Source organism: Argopecten irradians, chromosome 4 (assembly GCF_041381155.1).
Source record: "Argopecten irradians isolate NY chromosome 4, Ai_NY, whole genome shotgun sequence".
NCBI classification, from domain to species: domain Eukaryota; kingdom Metazoa; phylum Mollusca; class Bivalvia; order Pectinida; family Pectinidae; genus Argopecten; species Argopecten irradians.
In genome coordinates, this window is record NC_091137.1 from 11,163,943 (window position 1) to 11,182,603 (window position 18,661).

The 18,661-nt window shown below is 35.0% G+C and overlaps 1 protein-coding gene across 4 annotated transcripts in view; it reads right to left on the reverse strand.

Moving 5' to 3' along the window:
- LOC138320587 (N-chimaerin-like) overlaps positions 1–18,023 on the reverse strand; it is an 81,702-nt gene extending 63,679 nt beyond the window's left edge. For 3 of the 4 annotated variants that reach the window (XR_011208215.1, XM_069263665.1, XM_069263663.1), the window contains exons 1-2: positions 17,841–18,023; positions 4,092–4,251 (exon numbers count right to left, since the gene is read on the reverse strand). Coding sequence is in view for 3 of the 4 variants with exons in the window: in XM_069263665.1 (XP_069119766.1) it covers positions 4,092–4,176 (85 nt within the window). In the remaining variant the exon portion in view is untranslated. Of the gene's footprint in view, positions 1–4,091; positions 4,252–4,358; positions 4,467–17,840 lie in introns of those variants that run through there. The other variant, XM_069263664.1, reaches the window with a different exon arrangement.
- Between the last annotated feature and the right edge of the window lie 638 nt (positions 18,024–18,661).

Sequence of the window (18,661 nt, forward strand, 5' to 3'; positions counted from 1 at the left end):
GAACTATTCCCATTGGTTTGATTTGATTGGCCTAGTCCCTCACGTTATTAGGTATCACATGGTACATGAACTATTCCCATTGGTTTGATTTGATTGGCCTAGTCCCTCACGTTATCAGGTATCACATGGTACATGAACTATTCCATTGGTTTGATTTGATTGGTCTAGTCCCTCATGTTATCAGGTATCACATGGTACATGAACTATTCCCATTGGTTTGATTTGATTGGTCTAGTCCCTCACGTTATTTAGGTATCACATGGTACATGAACTATTCCAATTGGTTTGATTTGATTGGTCTAGTCCCTCACCTTATCAGGTATCACATGGTACATGAACTATTCCAATTGGTTTGATTTGATTGGTCTAGTCCCTCACCTTATCAGGTATCACATGGTACATGAACTATTCCAATTGGTTTGATTTGATTGGTCTAGTCCCTCACCTTATCAGGTATCACATGGTACATGAACTATTCCCATTGGTTTGATTTGATTGGCCTAGTCCCTCACGTTATTAGGTATCACATGGTACATGAACTATTCCCATTGGTTTGATTTGATTGGTCTAGTCCCTCACCTTATCAGGTATCACATGGTACATGAACTATTCCCATTGGTTTGATTTGATTGGCCTAGTCCCTCACGTTATCAGGTATCACATGGTACATGAACTATTCCCATTGGTTTGATTTGATTGGCCTAGTCCCTCACGTTATCAGGTATCACATGGTACATGAACTATTCCCATTGGTTTGATTTGATTGGCCTAGTCCCTCACGTTATCAGGTATCACATGGTACATGAACTATTCCCATTGGTTTGATTTGATTGGCCTAGTCTCGCACGTTATTAGGTATCACATGGTACATGAACTATTACCATTGGTTTGATTTGATTGGTCTAGTCCCTCACGTTATTAGGTATCACATGGTACATGAACTATTCCAATTGGTTTGATTTGATTGGCCTAGTCCCTCACGTTATCAGGTATCACATGGTACATGAACTATTCCCATTGGTTTGATTTGATTGGTCTAGTCCCTCACCTTATCAGGTATCACATGGTACATGAACTATTACCATTGGTTTGATTTGATTGGTCTAGTCCCTCACCTTATCAGGTATCACATGGTACATGAACTATTCCCATTGGTTTGATTTGATTGGTCTAGTCCCTCACGTTATTAGGTATCACATGGTACATGAACTATTCCAATTGGTTTGATTTGATTGGTCTAGTCCCTCACCTTATCAGGTATCACATGGTACATGAACTATTCCCATTGGTTTGATTTGATTGGTCTAGTCCCTCACGTTATCAGGTATCACATGGTACATGAACTATTCCCATTGGATTTATTTGATTGGTCTAGTCCCTCACGTTATTAGGTATCACATGGTACATGAACTATTCCAATTGGTTTGATTTGATTGGCCTAGTCCCTCACGTTATCAGGTATCACATGGTACATGAACTATTCCCATTGGTTTGATTTGATTGGTCTAGTCCCTCACGTTATCAGGTATCACATGGTACATGAACTATTCCCATTGGTTTGATTTGATTGGCCTAGTCCCTCACGTTATCAGGTATCACATGGTACATGAACTATTCCCATTGGTTTGATTTGATTGGTCTAGTCCCTCACGTTATCAGGTATCACATGGTACATGAACTATTCCAATTGGATTTATTTGATTGGTATAGTCCCTCATGTTATTAGGTATCACATGGTACATGAACTATTCCCATTGGTTTGATTTGATTGGTCTAGTCCCTCACGTTATCAGGTATCACATGGTACATGAACTATTCCCATTGGTTTGATTTGATTGGTTTAATTTAGTACAATTATAGGTGTTTTTTTCACTTAATTGGGATGGGTTTTTTTTACCTTATTTTGGGAAAGAAATTGGCAAATTTGGAAGAAAATTTCAAGGAGTAAACTGTATTTTTTTTGGAATTTGCTTAAATTTGAAATAATTTCCATTGGGAATGGGGCCCATTATCGGCCCCAAAGAGTGCCTAGATAAAGCCCTGAATTAATACAGAGTAATTGTTATACAGGTGTTCTATAACCACACTTTACAATAACTAGTTGATGCTGGTCATTAAGATGCTTTATCTTGTCTACATTAATGTATGACCTTGACCTTCGACCCCTGCTCTCTTAACATCTGCACCATATTGACCTGACAAGTAGAAGATGAAAGGAGTCAGATAGTCTTATCCCTCTCCACCCAATAATGTTCATATCTAATTAGCTGTTAAACGTGTCTAATTGACCATTATATATAAATTATTGGTCCAGATGTGCAGAATAGCATTGTGTATTTTGCCTTACATTTTGCCAAAAGTTGAAGTTATATACAATCAGTACACTTACAAAATTCACCATGTCATGATTTTGAGCAGGTCAGACTTAAGGCTATATGGCCCATATAGAGTCAACGGGAGGGGAGTTGCGTTCAAATTAGCGTAATCGCAATGACGTATGAATACAAACGCAGTACAGGTTCAGACTATTTCTAGTTCACGCCTCGATAAGATTTTGCGTCATAAGTTAACGGACTTCAAATTAACAATAAAGAGTTTTCTATTAGATCCAATTAAATATGTACTTGACATCAAAACAAAAGATGTGTTCAAGCATTGTAGCGTAATAAACAACAAAATGAAACGCTGGTCGGGGCTATAGGGTGGATTTCCTCAGGAATGTTGGGGAAATTTCATAGTTACGTCAGTATGTGTGTACGGTCACTCATCTCGCCTAAATATACAGAACATCTGATTGTTGGAGAATAATTCTGGGAGCATCTAAGCGAACGATAGGTAAAAACGTCATGTACAGGATTGTAACCTATCCGAAACAGTATCATCAGCTTTACCCCCCATCTTTGCATCATGCAAACACTTGTCTATCCTCCGTACTGTAAAATCATGACTATGAAGAATTTGGTCTATATCGCGTTCGTAGACCAATACATACATGACAAACATTCAGCAGCTCAGCGGTCATACCACCAATAGGCCATAGCACTGTACTTTCCTTGGTTGAAAATAAAAAAAGGCGGCTCGCTCCACTTCGTACCGCATCACTACCCTGACAACAATACATACCAGTAGTCGTTCCGCCTCGGATATCTCAATTTTTATTCGAAGTAGACATTATTGATATATAATAAATTGAAAAAAGAAACCATATTTTAAAAATAATTGAAAGCTGTCATTGTTATATTTCAAACCAACCTGCAGCTTTAACAATTGGAACTATATCTTCGGTCATCCTGACTACCATAGTTTTTCAGCTTAGCAACCAACATCGCTTTAAATTTGATCACGATCATGTAAAAATAGACTTATTTATGTAAATATATAGATTGAACAGTGTTTTGATTGCGTTAAAGGTGGTATGAACGCAATGGGATACAGACATATTCTACATGTAGCGCTAACGCGCTACATTGAATATGTCTGTATCCCATTGCGTTCATACCACCTTTAACGCAATCAAAACACTGTTCAATCTCTATGTGCACGCTCTAAAAAGATTATATATAAGACCTGTGTACTTATTAGTCCCTGGTACCTAGATATCATATGCAGATATAGCCAAAACAACATATAATTTCCATGTGCAAAATAATGCATGCCTGCAAAAGAATATCATAATGTCTCTTCAATACCTTTTAACGGGTGATAAATGCTACTATCTATCACATATACCAAAAAGTATATTGGATTGCAGAGAGGTGCATTAACTGATGTATCATCTTTGAAATATTTAAGTTTAAGTAATTGGTAATAATTATTTCCCCTGACCAACATGGCTGGCCGATGCAATGAAGCATGATCAGAAACTGGTGGTTTGGTGATGCAGAAACTGTGGTGTTGGATAAATATGATGTAATTATATACAATATCACAGATCACTTACAAGTCAATCCAAATGAAATACAAACCTTCATCACACACGTATGTTAATAAAGATATGACAGTTAGCCAATTTTATTTTATAGCTTTTATAAATTTTGAAAGTGACAATGGCTCATGCTGATTCATTGTTAAGTTAAGCAAGAGTTACTTACAGTGATATGTCATGTTATAGTAGCGTGACTTGGTTTGTCTCCCCTTTTCTTTGTTGGATGACATGATGTCGTCATGGTGGGTCATTCCCCACCAATGAAGAGTTATTTCCCTTGGATGATCCTCATTTTAATCCAATAGCCCACACATGATTAATCCATTCTGAAAAAAAATAATGAAAGAAGATTTTTTTACATGTTACTCACACCAAATGGCTCATTCATATTGATTGACTTGTAACAGACACACAGTAATATACCACTACATACACCTAACATGTCTGTATATCATAATCGTACAAACACAATCTCATGAATAAATCCAATTGATAAGAGATTTGATTTTTATATTTAAATTTCTAACTTCCTATTTCAAGCAGCTTAGCTTCATAAACTATTACGGTAAGTATACTTAAAACTCGCTATTTTTATTGTTGGGCCGCATTTTCAATTTTAAATTATATATATTTTAGTTATATAAGACATAACATGCATTTTGTCTTCCGATGCAATGCCAACTTTTTTCAATTCCAAAAGATCGCCTACTGGTTGCTTGCTGTGGACATTTTGAGAGATCATAGAATCAGGATCTTTATACTTCCAAACGTCAAAACTAACTTTCTGTGACAATTAAATCTATTTTGGTATATATGAACCTATATTTATATTTTCATTGCAGTCTCACGATATAACCTTACCAAGGGCAGTTGGTATTCATCAATCTATGAACTGCCATTCTTATTATGATGTCATTATCATTGTCGTGCCAGCGATCACAGAAGACAGTTGTTCAAATGGCTGCATGTTCCGCCTTTGCCAATAATAAATTATTTATTGATTATAGACGAAAAAACTCTTGGGGTTTCCTCATGAAATTGTTATAAAATGTAAATATAAGCATTGTCTTTTAGTTGGCATTCATAGCCAATATGAATGCAAACTGGACAGAGGTAAATTCAACATGTAGAGCTAGCTCGTTTCATAACTTTCAATGCTTAAATATACAGTTACCTGGTAACATTTCATTATTACTGAGATGAATACATAAATTCGGTTTTAATACACATATCTCTGACCTCTACTACAATGTCAATTCTGTAGGCTATCAAATAGATTAAAGTCATTGGGCCTTATTGTACTTAGTAAATCTACTTAATCATGTCCGGGAATAGGATAAGATATGTTTTATGTGTGATTGAGACTTCATGTTGTTATATAGCCTATCAATAGTCTGAAAATCATTTAAAAAAGAGGCTTTTTCAGATATAAATTTTGAAAAGATAATACTATGTATATATGAGCTGAAAATATTATTGAATTCTGAGAAAATGCAAGAGCTAATAACCAAATTCAATCTCATTTTTTTATTCTCAAATTCTCAATTACTTTCCTCAATAGCATAAATAATAGGGAATCATTTCTGATCATTATGGAAAGTCAGAATCTGTCATGCCCTTAACAGCATTTTGTTTTGTTTGTTTACCCTTTAACAGCCAATAGCCTAAATAAGGCAAATATATATATCCAGCATAAATTACCTAAACATGATCATGACTAACGTGTCCTTCACTAGATTAATGTGAAGTGTTTGCAAAGAAAATTATCAGAATTTTCATAATCGCTATACTGGTATATATTACTACCCATATTAATTTAATAATTCAGATCTGACCATGCAATACGCAAAAGAAAATAATTACTTTTGCTTCACAAGACCCAATTAGGTTTTCTTTTTATTAACTTCTTTCAACAAATACAATTATGATGAAATATATGATATACAGTACTAAGGTCATTATTCCATTCTGATCCAGATATGATTGGGAAAAATCATTAAGTGTGCCAGCATATACCACATAACTTCCTGATCTATATATATGCTGAAAGTAATATTCAAATGTAAAACTTCCTCATTGCCTACTGCTCCTGGACTGTTTGAATACCACGGCCAAAAAGTTGGCCATAACACCTTTATAATTACTGGTTGTAAGAAATTTACTGTTTCCAATCCTATAATTCAAAGACATGACAGTGTAAATGTATGTATTCACATACTTTATGATCATCTAAATCTACTGAGAATTCCCCAAGATTGATTGCATAAGATCAGGATAAAACCTGACAGAAGTACAACAAATAATTCATGTTAAATATCTTCCCTTTTCTATTTACTCAAATGTATTACACAACGTTTAACACTTTAAACAAAACCAACAACCATCATAAAAAGCTTATTCTTCTGGTTATAAGCAGAAATACAGTAAATCATTGTTTGAAAAGTAAGTACTTAAGATAAAGAAAATGAAGATAGATGAACAAAACAAATATTGTAACAATTTATGAATGCAAGTTATAACAGAGATTAGAATATTGTAAATGCAATTGAAAACAAATCATGAAAGTGATATAAAATCATAAATGAATAACCTATATCATCTGAATCTAAATAATCCTGCAGACTATAACAGATAGTGTACAGATTATTTTACAGAAAGAAATCTTTCACAGTTGATGTGATGTCAAAAGCTAAACAAGCATTACAGGAGTCTCTCTATTGAAGCATTATAGGAGTCTCTCTATTGATGCAACATTGCACTGTTGGAAGTGAACAAGCACAACATTCAACTCATCAGTAAATTACTATTCCTGCCCAAATGTGAAGTTCTATAAAAAGAATCATAATGCACAGATAATGAAATTATAGGAGTTTAAAATTACACACTGATTGTTGGACAGAGTACCCTAGTTCTCAATATCTCATAAATTTGTAGTATCGCAAAACAACATAATTAAGAAATATTTAAAGTCTAATTAAATATCATTATGGTCAATAGGAACGAACCGGAACAAAATAAATAATTGTTTCGGTCCAATAAAGATGAGAGATAGTGTTTGCATCACATTGCTATTTTCTCTACTTTTAATATATAGGACAGCAGCAAGTTCCAAACAAATGCGCGGTGGTAAATGCCAGGTTTTGTTAACAGGCTGATGGTTTTCTGCAGGACACTTTGGGTTAATAGATATAGCCTTGACAACTTGTAATACACTAACCTAGCTGACAGTGAAGGTAATGATGCAAATATGAAGTTCTCCTGAGAAATAACAAAGGAGAATGATATATAGCCTCCAGAAAAAACCCTTCCTTTGATGCTGAAATAGATTAAATATGAAAATTCTGACTACTCAAATTTTGCCACAATTACACATTTACACCAAACACCATGATCACCAGTGTGAATTTATGTACAAAGACAAAAGTATAAATGTTCAAAAGTATAAATGTTCAGTAAAAAGAGTGAATATACGAACAAAGACAAAAGTATAAATGTTCAGTAAAAAGAGTGAATATACGAACAAAGACAAAAGTATAAATGTTCAGTAAAAAGAGTGAATATACGAACAAAGACAAAAGTATAAATGTTCAGTAAATAGAGTGAATATACGAACAAAGACAAAAGTATAAATGTTCAGTAAATAGAGTGAATATACGAACAAAGACAAAAGTATAAATGTTCAGTAAAAAGAGTGAATATACGAACAAAGACAAAAGTATAAATGTTCAGTAAATAGAGTGAATATACGAACAAAGACAAAAGTATAAATGTTCAGTAAATAGAGTGAATATACGAACAAAGACAAAAGTATAAATGTTCAGTAAATAGAGTGAATATACGAACAAAGACAAAAGTATAAATGTTCAGTAAATAGAGTGAATATACGAACAAAGACAAAAGTATAAATGTTCAGTATATAGAGTGAATATACGAACAAAGACAAAAGTATAAATGTTCAGTAAAAGAGTGAATATACGAACAAAGACAAAAGTATAAATGTTCAGATAAATAGAGAGTGAATATACGAACAAAGACAAAAGTATAAATGTTCAGTATATAGAGTGAATATACGAAACAAAGACAAAAGTATAAATGTTCAGTATATAGAGTGAATATACGAACAAAGACAAAAGTATAAATGTTCAGTAAATAGAGTGAATATACAAACAAAGACAAAAGTATAAATGTTCAGTAAATAGAGTGAATATACGAACAAAGACAAAAGTATAAATGTTCAGTATATAGAGTGAATATACGAACAAAGACAAAAGTATAAATGTTCAGTATATAGAGTGAATATACGTAACAAATACAAAAGTATAAATGTTCAGTAAAAAGAGTGAATATACGAACAAAGACAAAAGTATAAATGTTCAGTAAAAAGAGTGAATATACGAACAAAGACAAAAGTATAAATGTTCAGTAAATAGAGTGAATATACGAACAAAGACAAAAGTATAAATGTTCAGTAAAAAGAGTGAATATACGAACGAATACAAAAGTATAAATGTTCAGTAATAAGAGAAGAAAGTGAAGTAAGAAAGCTTACAAATAGTATATTGTGCAGAAATTATAGAGAGGCTGATATGAAAATGTTTAGACCTCTCTCCCTCCTCAACCCCAATCCACAGGGAACAATAGGAAAGCTGCCATATGTAGAGCACCAGAAATCATTCTCCCATTGTTTCACAAAGGCCTGTGGCAGGTTGAACTTCAATAAGATTTTCAATGCAGATTACAGTACAATTGGAGATAATGAAACCTGTAATACCAACAAAGTTCAATTGTCACAGAGAAGACTTTCTCATCAAATACAGTTCCAATATCAAATTAAATACTTTATATGGTTACATATGTCTTTGATGTTGTTATTTTTTTAATATTACCAGTAGTGTATGATATCAGTATAAACAATCAAGTTGTAACTACATTTTTTTCAATCTATTTATACATTTGACATCACACTACTGCAACTTAGCTTTCCGATACAAGGTTTAAATCAAGAATAAAGGTCAAGGTCATTTTTTTAATCTTGATAACCTGTCATCCAAATATGATATACTGTTGTTAGCCCATGGCCAATATCTATCAAGTCTGTTAATGTTAACTTGCTAAGTGAAGTTGTTTTATTTTAGAATGTCAAGGTCATTCATTTGAACAATTGTGATACTCTTTGTCCTATCATACTATAGGTCCGTCATCTTCAGCTTTTCATATGAATTGAGATGAAGTTGCAATTAAAATCTTGTTAAAAGGAATGATAGACAATGTACAATGACAGACAAGTTATTAGAGTGGTCAAAATTAAAAGAAGGGAATGAAGTATGGTGTGTGGTCCATACGCTATCCTATATGAAGTGATTCAGAACCCAAACCAACATGGATGTTGTAGCAGTTCCCCTGATGTGAGTCAATGCCACAGCTATCTAGGTGAACATGCAGAGATGATATCTGGGAAAACACAAACTGATGATTCATATATTTTGTTATAGGCAGAGCTATCAGAATCTAGTAAAAGACTAAAGCACATGGAGAAGGTGTCCTGAGAGGCAGTGACGGAGTATATTACATGTAATGGTGATTGTCATGCTACAATGGTGACATGCAACCAATACCGTCATGTCATGTCAAAGCTTCAAGGACATCCGACCTCATTAGACCAGAGATCAAAACCTGGAGGCAACAACTTTCACACCAAGAACTGTTCATTTCCATATTGTCTTAAAACATAACCAAGGGCCAAAACAATCAGGCATTATAAGTAGTGAAGCATGCTAAAATATAATCATGAAGCATGTTACATTGTATCAAGACCAGTATCGAGGCTACTTTTATGGAGGTTTGAATTGCCTTGAATTTGAAAGTCTTTATTATTTGAGTGATTATTTCAATTTGATGATAATTCTTACAGGCATTTATAACCAAATACTCTGCACAGATATAAAGGCCTTAATTCCTCCTAAGTTGATGTGTCACCTGCATAAATCGGTAATCACACAGAAAAAACCCTGTTTTTAGGTCTGTCGAACATGAATGCAGCCCCAAGCAAACACTTTTCAAAGAGGGATAGAAGTTTAAACTAAATAACCATTTTTGTTAATTGTGATCTTGAACTTTTACTTTCAAACTTGTAAATGTATTCATTTTTAACTTGACTGACTCATCCATTTATACTAGCATGAAAGCCTTGTGTTTAGAATCTAGAAATAGTGACAGTGACCTTTGACCTTCTGCCTGAATATCCATCACATACTTCCATGTCAATACATACACGCTGTTATCATATAAAATTTAGTTGGGTTTTTTTTTGTACCATCATGAACACATTCACTCATTAAGCTTAAATAATATAAAATTGAAAAAAAAATCCCAATACAGAGATCTCTGACCATTAAACACTGCTAAGTATTGATGCCTCATCCTTTTTCCTCCATAAAAGTCTGTTCTCATAAAGCATTTGGTGGATTATATTATACAGACATATTTTATAGTACCCACTATTAGGTGGAAATACTGTGATGTTTCACAGCATCAATTCTAATACCATACAGTCATTGATTATATACAGAAATGTATAAATTTTGCAAATGGTCTGCAAGCTTAACATGAATATGACACACAAGATATTTTTAGTTGCTGTCATTTTGTTAAGGGCTGACTAAAGCAAAACATCTCATTTTCAAATCATTTCAAATCACACTTTTGGAGTCTTTGTGACATGGTTTCAAGCACTATTCATAATCTTTGATTAGAAATCTCCATTGTAAGAAATTGCATGGAATGAAAATAATCAAGACATATAAAAAAACCTTATTATAATCATTTCACCAGACATGCACATCTATAGACTTCCTATTGAAGCTTCAGATTGTTACCTGTTACCTCTTCTTAGACATCTGAAAATTAAAAACTTTGGCACAATAGCTTGTTCTTGGAACTTGTTGTTGATCATGAGCTATGATTTCCAATCAAGTCTTATACACTATATTCTCCAACTCTATGAAAGTTCAAATATTTTACTTAGTGTACAATACTTTGCCTTGAACATTTTGACAAGGGATTAAAGAGAAAGAACTCAAAATTAGGACAAGCCTTCAAAGTGAGGCACTATAGTACTGTCAAGGGAGGCATTGTCATGGAAAATTGCAATTACCATTTACCACGATGGTAAAAGCAATATGTCCAAGGGCAGCAGGTAAGATATAATTCGAACCTGCTGGACAGGTTTTCTGTTGATAACTGAATATGCATTAAGTCACTCTAATGACACTACATAATACTACAGACTAGTTTTTTAACTTTTTACAATCCAGTACAATGTGACTGTATCCTAGGTAAAACCTATATCCCACAGTAAAGCCGGAATGCCATTAACTATAGGGACTAGAGCAAGGTAACACACAGCTGAGAGGATAATAAATCATCAATGGCTCTGACAAAACAGGTTTACTTGTCAGTAATCAGGAGGGACAAAAGTTAGAAATATCCTCATATCACCTTTAACTTCAGCCCGAAGGTACTTGTCTTCCTACCTGAACTTTGATCCATCACCAAAACTTAACTTCAGTAACAATGGCCTTTTTAAAACCTAATATGTAACAGTGGTTACAGTATATTCTAGTAGTAATTTTGTTGAGTACAGCCTCTGCCTTCCAGCTGATTAATGTATGTAATGTCTCCCCAACCCAAGGTATGTTGATGTTTTACATAAAAAGGACCTAATCAAAATCAAATTATGATATATATATCTGTTTGGAATACTGTGTTTATATGCCCCAATATAGGCAGTGTTTGGAGAAATATAGAAAATAAAATGTTGCTAGAAAGGCAATTTGATATAGATGTAGTTTATATTAACAGTATCTTGTTGCTGTAAAGCTACATGTAGCTTTGCTGTGTATGCATCAGTTTCTCTACAGCTGGTCAGTAAAATAAAACATACAAAGTCAGAAACATTTCATACCTCTTAAGTAGTAAAAATTTGTTTAACCAGAACAGAACTGCAAGCCTATGACTAAGTTCATGTAATTATATAATATCCTACGTGCACCACTAACACTTATTGGAGTCTATGGCAACTAATTGTTCCTCCATTTTATTTCTATGATAACTGTTATTGAAGTATGTGATGTGTCAAATTATAGATATATTCTTTATGTTACAAGAAGTTAAAAATATTGATCCGAAAGCTAAATAGTTATTGGCTATTTTGCAAAACCTGGGTATAGTGACCTGGTTATAATATATGACAACCAAAATTTTGACAAATGAAAACTGAATGCACATATTCACATGGTCCCAAACATTGCTACCATGCCAGGTTTCATTGAAATTGATTTGTTAGTTTCAGAGGACAATCTTTTTTCTATGGACAAATGGCCAGATGGCCAGATGGCCAGATGGAAAGACATCAAGGACGAGACTGTGAGCCTGATTCCAGTATACCCCTCCCCCAAATTCTACGCTGGGGAGGGGTGTGTGGTACAATTATTGTACAGTGGGGAGGGGTGTGTGGTACAATCATTGTACAGTGGGGAGGGGTGTGTGGTACAATCATTGTACAGTGGGGAGGGGTGTGTGGTACAATTATTGTACAGTGGGGAGGGGTGTGTGGTACAATTGTTGTACAGTGGGGAGGGGTGTGTGGTACAATTATTGTACAGTGGGGAGGGTTGTGTGGTACAATCATTGTACAGTGGGGGAGGGGTGTGTGGTACAATTATTGTACAGTGGGGAGGGGTGTGTGGTACAATTATTGTACAGTGGGGAGGGGGTGTGTGGTACAATTATTGTACAGTGGGGAGGGGTGTGTGGTACAATTATTGTACAGTGGGGAGGGTTGTGTGGTACAATTGTTGTACAGTGGGGAGGGGTGTGTGGTACAATTGTTGTACAGTGGGGAGGGGTGTGTGGTACAATTATTGTACAGTGGGGAGGGGTGTGTGGTACAATTATTGTACAGTGGGGAGGGGTGTGTGGTACAATTATTGTACAGTGGGGAGGGGTGTGTGGTACAATTATTGTACAGTGGGGAGGGGTGTGTGGTACAATTATTGTACAGTGGGGAGGGGTGTGTGGTACAGTTATTGTACAGTGGGGAGGGGTGTGTGGTACAGTTATTGTACAGTGGGGAGGGGTGTGTGGTACAATTATTGTACAGTGGGGAGGGGTGTGTGGTACAATTATTGTACAGTGGGGAGGGGTGTGTGGTACAATTATTGTACAGTGGGGAGGGGTGTGTGGTACAATTATTGTACAGTGGGGAGGGGTGTGTGGTACAATTATTGTACAGTGGGGAGGGGTGTGTGGTACAATTATTGTACAGTATCACTGATGTAGGCTAGGGTGTTCTTTACAACAATAGTAGCTTTCACACTGTGACCGTGTGACCCTAGCCGGTATATTGTCAATACATCTAAAACCTACAAGTACAGGAATTATACATCAGGCTAAACCACTTGACATCTGCTTTATCTTCAATTCATACTTCACTGCTAAATACTCCATCAGAACTTCCTTTTTAAGCTGCATCGCTCAAGGCACCTAGTGCAAAGAGGGGTGTCTGTTATGTGTATATACCTGGTGATGCTGTAAGGAGTCTTATTGTAAATAATTAAATACCAGGATGCTATCTTATATCAAAATCGTGATTAAAATTAAGATCTGGCTTCAAAAAATATATATAATGTCAGTTTTCTTGAAGATGTGTAAAAGGTACTTAGTTATAATCCATCATTACTGTGCCCTACGTTAAAGTTAATTGTTTAAATCCTGGTGTATATCCTAGCCATTGCAACACATAAACGTGTGAATACAGTAATGCTGTCACACGTGAAAATGAATGAATTCTGCAAACAACAAATTATGAATTATGTAGTCTAGTCTGCCATTAAATATATATCAAGTTAAGATTTATCAATATCATATCATAAACTAAAGAAAAGTAAAATGTTATATTAATAATGATTTTCACATCTTGCAATTGAGCAGAAATTGAAAATAACAATACAATACAATGGCACTAATTCACATACCACGTGCACCTGATGCCCAATAACATTTGTGCGGGACTAGTATCTCCAGTGGTGATGGAACGAAACTCGTTGTAATCTTCTCGTTGAAATAACGTTAGCGCGGGATATCATCTTTTGACGTCATTCCATCACCAAGAGAAACATGTACAATTAATAGTCCCGCAACAATGGTATCAGGTTTCACATGGTACGTGAATTAGTCCCTGCATTCATTTAACATGTATACATGTAAGCAAATGATATATGACCTACAATTGTTCTAATACAAACTCTGGGTTTGTACTATTTTCAGACAAATTGGGGTTCAGGTCTGTATAATTTGAAACAACTTTCAGAAAACAAAGGGTATCCTTGTCATTCTCTTTATATGCCTAAAAAGGATATGTTGATATCATACATTATCGCACCTCGGACAGAAATGTCCCCAAATGATTGGCGCAGAGCCGTCACGTGGTGACCCCCTAACACTTTATAGGGGGTCAGTAAATTTTATTATGGTGCAATATGGCGGCTGTCGCCCTCGCTTCAAAATTTTAACACATTCTCTTCAACTAAATATACCATTTCTTTACCGTAAAAATATATTTTACTTATTATCTTTTATGTAAAATTCATTTAAAATCGTTTTAATACTTCAAATTAAATGAAACGCATTTTTTAAATACGAGTTGCTTCCCCTACGCCAGTTTGAAAGTTGATGACGCGGTGAAAGTCAAACGTAAGAATTCAAGCGTTTTCTTGACTGCGACCATAAACAAATGGAGGGGTTCGTATCTTTAGATCTATCAACCCTCACTCTACAGCTAATTTATCGGCATTACTTTAAGTGATTATCTCAGCGAGAATGCAGAGATGATCATGAGTCTCCGCTATAAATGTTGGATGGATGTTTGTGTCACTTTTGTTTGTGATGCTTTCAATACAACAAGTCTGATGTCGCATTGAGGTAGGCCTATTGTGCACTAGGAATGTCGAATTATTGTTGATTTATGAATTACTCAGTATTGTTCTTCAGGTTCCTTATACAGTTATTTGCAGATTCCGGAAAGAAATACATACATGTAAATAAATACGTAGGCCTACTGTAGGCCAAATATTTAAAAATGCGGCGATTGTTGTATACTTCGCAAGCATGGTTCAGGTTTGATATCGGATTCTTGAGAAAACAAATAGGAAACAAAGATCTAATGAAACAAATAAATGGTCCTCGATGCGATAAATTCGTTATATAGTCAGTTACTGACCCCCTATAAAGGCATAGAGGGTCAGTAAGAAGTATAGGAGGCTCGGGCTACGCCCTCGCCCCCTATAAATCTTACTGACCCTCTATGCCTTTATAGGGGGTCAGTAACTGACTATATACTAATATTAAATGTAAAAGGAAACACAGATTAACTCGTGATTTACACTACAGGTCAAATTCAAAAAGAAATTTGTCAGTACTGATAGAAAGATTTGACAATTTGGAGTTTTCAATTCTCATCACATGTACATGTATAGGACCTGGGTAGGAATATCTAGATATCAGACAATCAATAAAATGACTCAAGTCTCATTCATAATTTAAGTACATAACAATACAGAAAAATTGTATTGTAAAACATGAGTGAATGGTACAATTGAAACATGCATTTACAATGCATATGCATGCATGCAGTTTACCAGTATGAATATCTATCCCACCTCAGACAAGAATCGTGTATTCCTATTGGTTATAATGACGTCACGCGTTATCCAAGATATAGTTGTATTAGGTTAGTAGATAGAGTTATGATTCTTTGCCTCTAACATCATTAGCAACAAGATGACGGCCAAGTGACGCTTGGCAACACATCACTCAGAAATATAAAAACCAAACATGTGAATGACAACGCTGATGACCGCTTTCCAAAGCGATAGTCCAATACGAAATTGACAAGACTTATTTAGGATTCTTTCACAGAAATAGGCCATGAAAACATATTAGAGTCATTCAATGAGATGAGAATTTGTTACATTCTGGGTGGTTAGTTTGGTTCCCATACATAAAACAGTTTGCAGTTATTTAATTAAAAGGATCTTCCATGGGATAAATTTGTTACAAAGTTTAATATTATGATAGTGACCTAATGCAAAAAATGGGTCTAAAATGAACTTGTATCGGGCAAGGCGAAGGCTTTGCCTCGCCAATAAAAGTTTATTTCAGACCCAATATTTTTCCGTAACAGGTCACTGACAACCATAGCTAATAGTGTAATGATACTGATCTAAGGATATAACAAATGGCTTCAAATTCCAGGATGTCTCTTGTATCATGTACCAGGGGTTGATGATATATTGCGCTCAAACATGTATGATTTCTGAACAAAGATCATCAGCACCTTTAGCAGTCTGTAACATGTCCTTTGGTTGTTTTTCAGTGTTAATTTCTGCAATTCATCATGATCAGCTATACAAGAAAACAACACCATACAGTGCATGACACATTGCCTTAATCTTGATGTCACTTATCATGTCAAGTCAAATTTGATATGCTCAGAGACGAGAGTCATAACACTGTGGAACGCTGAGGAAAGGATGCATGAAACCTAACCAGATAGAATAAATGCTTTTAAAGCAATTTAACATTATACTAAATACTAATTGATTCTGCACAGGGCATTTTTGGACAAGGAAAAATCGATGACATTGATAAGTTTTGATTGGTTAAATTATATTGTCATGCAATGATAAAGCACTGAACTAAATTCAAGTGGTTGTTAAGTGTGTGAGTGTGGAGGACACTCAAGACAGAAAATTATTTGGGTTATTGGTGTAACATATATATCTCTGTTCCAGCTTGTAATGTGTTATACAATACCATGCACTGGCACGATCGAGTGTGGAGTGTAGTATAGACTTATAGGGTTTGTGTGAATTACTGTGTGAAGATTATACAACAATCGCAAGACAATACATAGCATATTTTTTATCGTTGTCATCTTAAGTGTAAAATATGCATGCGTCATAATGCATTCAATTTTAGAAATCAGTAAAATAACATAATAGATCTTCATGAAAACACACATACATAAATCCTGTTGTATGCTTTCTTACATTAATAACATATCCGCCAACAAATATCGTTGCTGTCAGCACAAGTGACCAATCTGTTTTCCTAAACCTGTATCCTGCAGAACTTCCGATGATAACTACATGCATAAATATATATTGCAATTGACTTCGTTTATTTCACAATCAAACACAACATAATATTTCAAAAGTGTCTTGACATCTACAGTGTATAATGTACTATTCCTCTAACATTGTGACTGCAGAATATTCTACATGTACTAAAATCTATCGTGTATAATGTAAACCTGTTTGTGATAGATCGATCTGATTTTTAGATTGCCATCGTTAGGGCTATTACAGCTTATAGGCCTACTAGCTTTGTTTTGTAAACAATACAAATGTTAGCTTTGCGCAGGCCAGGGCTCTTATAGACAGCCAAATACTGTCATTTGTCTACAGCTGTGTCTATGTATGCAGATATTTATGTCTGGAAAACGTCCCCAAATCTCAAACAAATAAAGAATCGATTGGCGATGAATCAAGCTTCTGAATATTACGATTTCTGAAGATATTAAACGTCTTGTTGTCTGTAGCAAAATGTAAACAACTATCAGACTATAGTAAACAAATTAATCCTACCGTAAATCTATTTCGTTTGACATTTCAGTTAATGTGTTGAACACAGCAAAGGCAATCTGCTAAACGAACGAGATTTTCCCAGTCAGCTGTTCGAACCATTCCCCTAACACACAAAGACATCTCTCATGGTGATGATGCTGGGAATGATGCAGTGAACTCGCGTTCCTCAAAAAATACGACCCTCCCTCAAACATGTAAAAAGGTCTCACCTTTTTCTAGGATTTCGTCGGTAATTATGTCCAAAATGAAACACTTATTGTCTGCATTTACATTCACATGAAGTATGGATCCTAGTGATGACTCAAAGACATGGTTACAGCGAACACAATAGCTGTCTCACTCTCTGCCTCTCTGCTTTCGTTTGCTTGCACAGCAGACAACGACAATGGAAATGTCGACGCAAGGGGGATAACTCTAAACGTCAATTTCTAACAGGTGCCCTCACCACCGAGAAATCCTAAAATAGATCCTTCTTTTTGATACGAGAGGCTTGGAAATATATTGATGACTTTTAATTTATTATTTGCAAACATATTCCAATGCGTTCAAGATTACATGTACACGTACGTTATGCGTTAATTGTTTGTATTTTTTGTAATATACTGAATAGACTTCATAGAACTGTACATGTAATTATTACTTCGTGTCGAATGTGCTACAGTAAAACTATCTTAGCTAAATTGTTTATCTACTTAATAAGACCGATGTCACTTCATTTAACTGAAGAAAAATATTTAAAGCGGTCCACAACATTTTAATGAAATACATGTAGTCCGCTAAACCAGCCTATACCCCAATAAAAGGACGTGTACGAGATCTAACTTATAAATCCTTGCCCAATATAATTAGGCTTTATCATTTTTATTACAATCTAACCGATACTTTCATTATATATATATAGAAGAACAGGGAAAATACACATTCCTGTCGAGTGCCCCGACCAGGAATCGAACCCGGGTCTCCGACGTTGAAATCTACGGCTCTACCGACTGAGCCAAGGGAAGCATGCTCCGTAATGATCAGCTGAGTG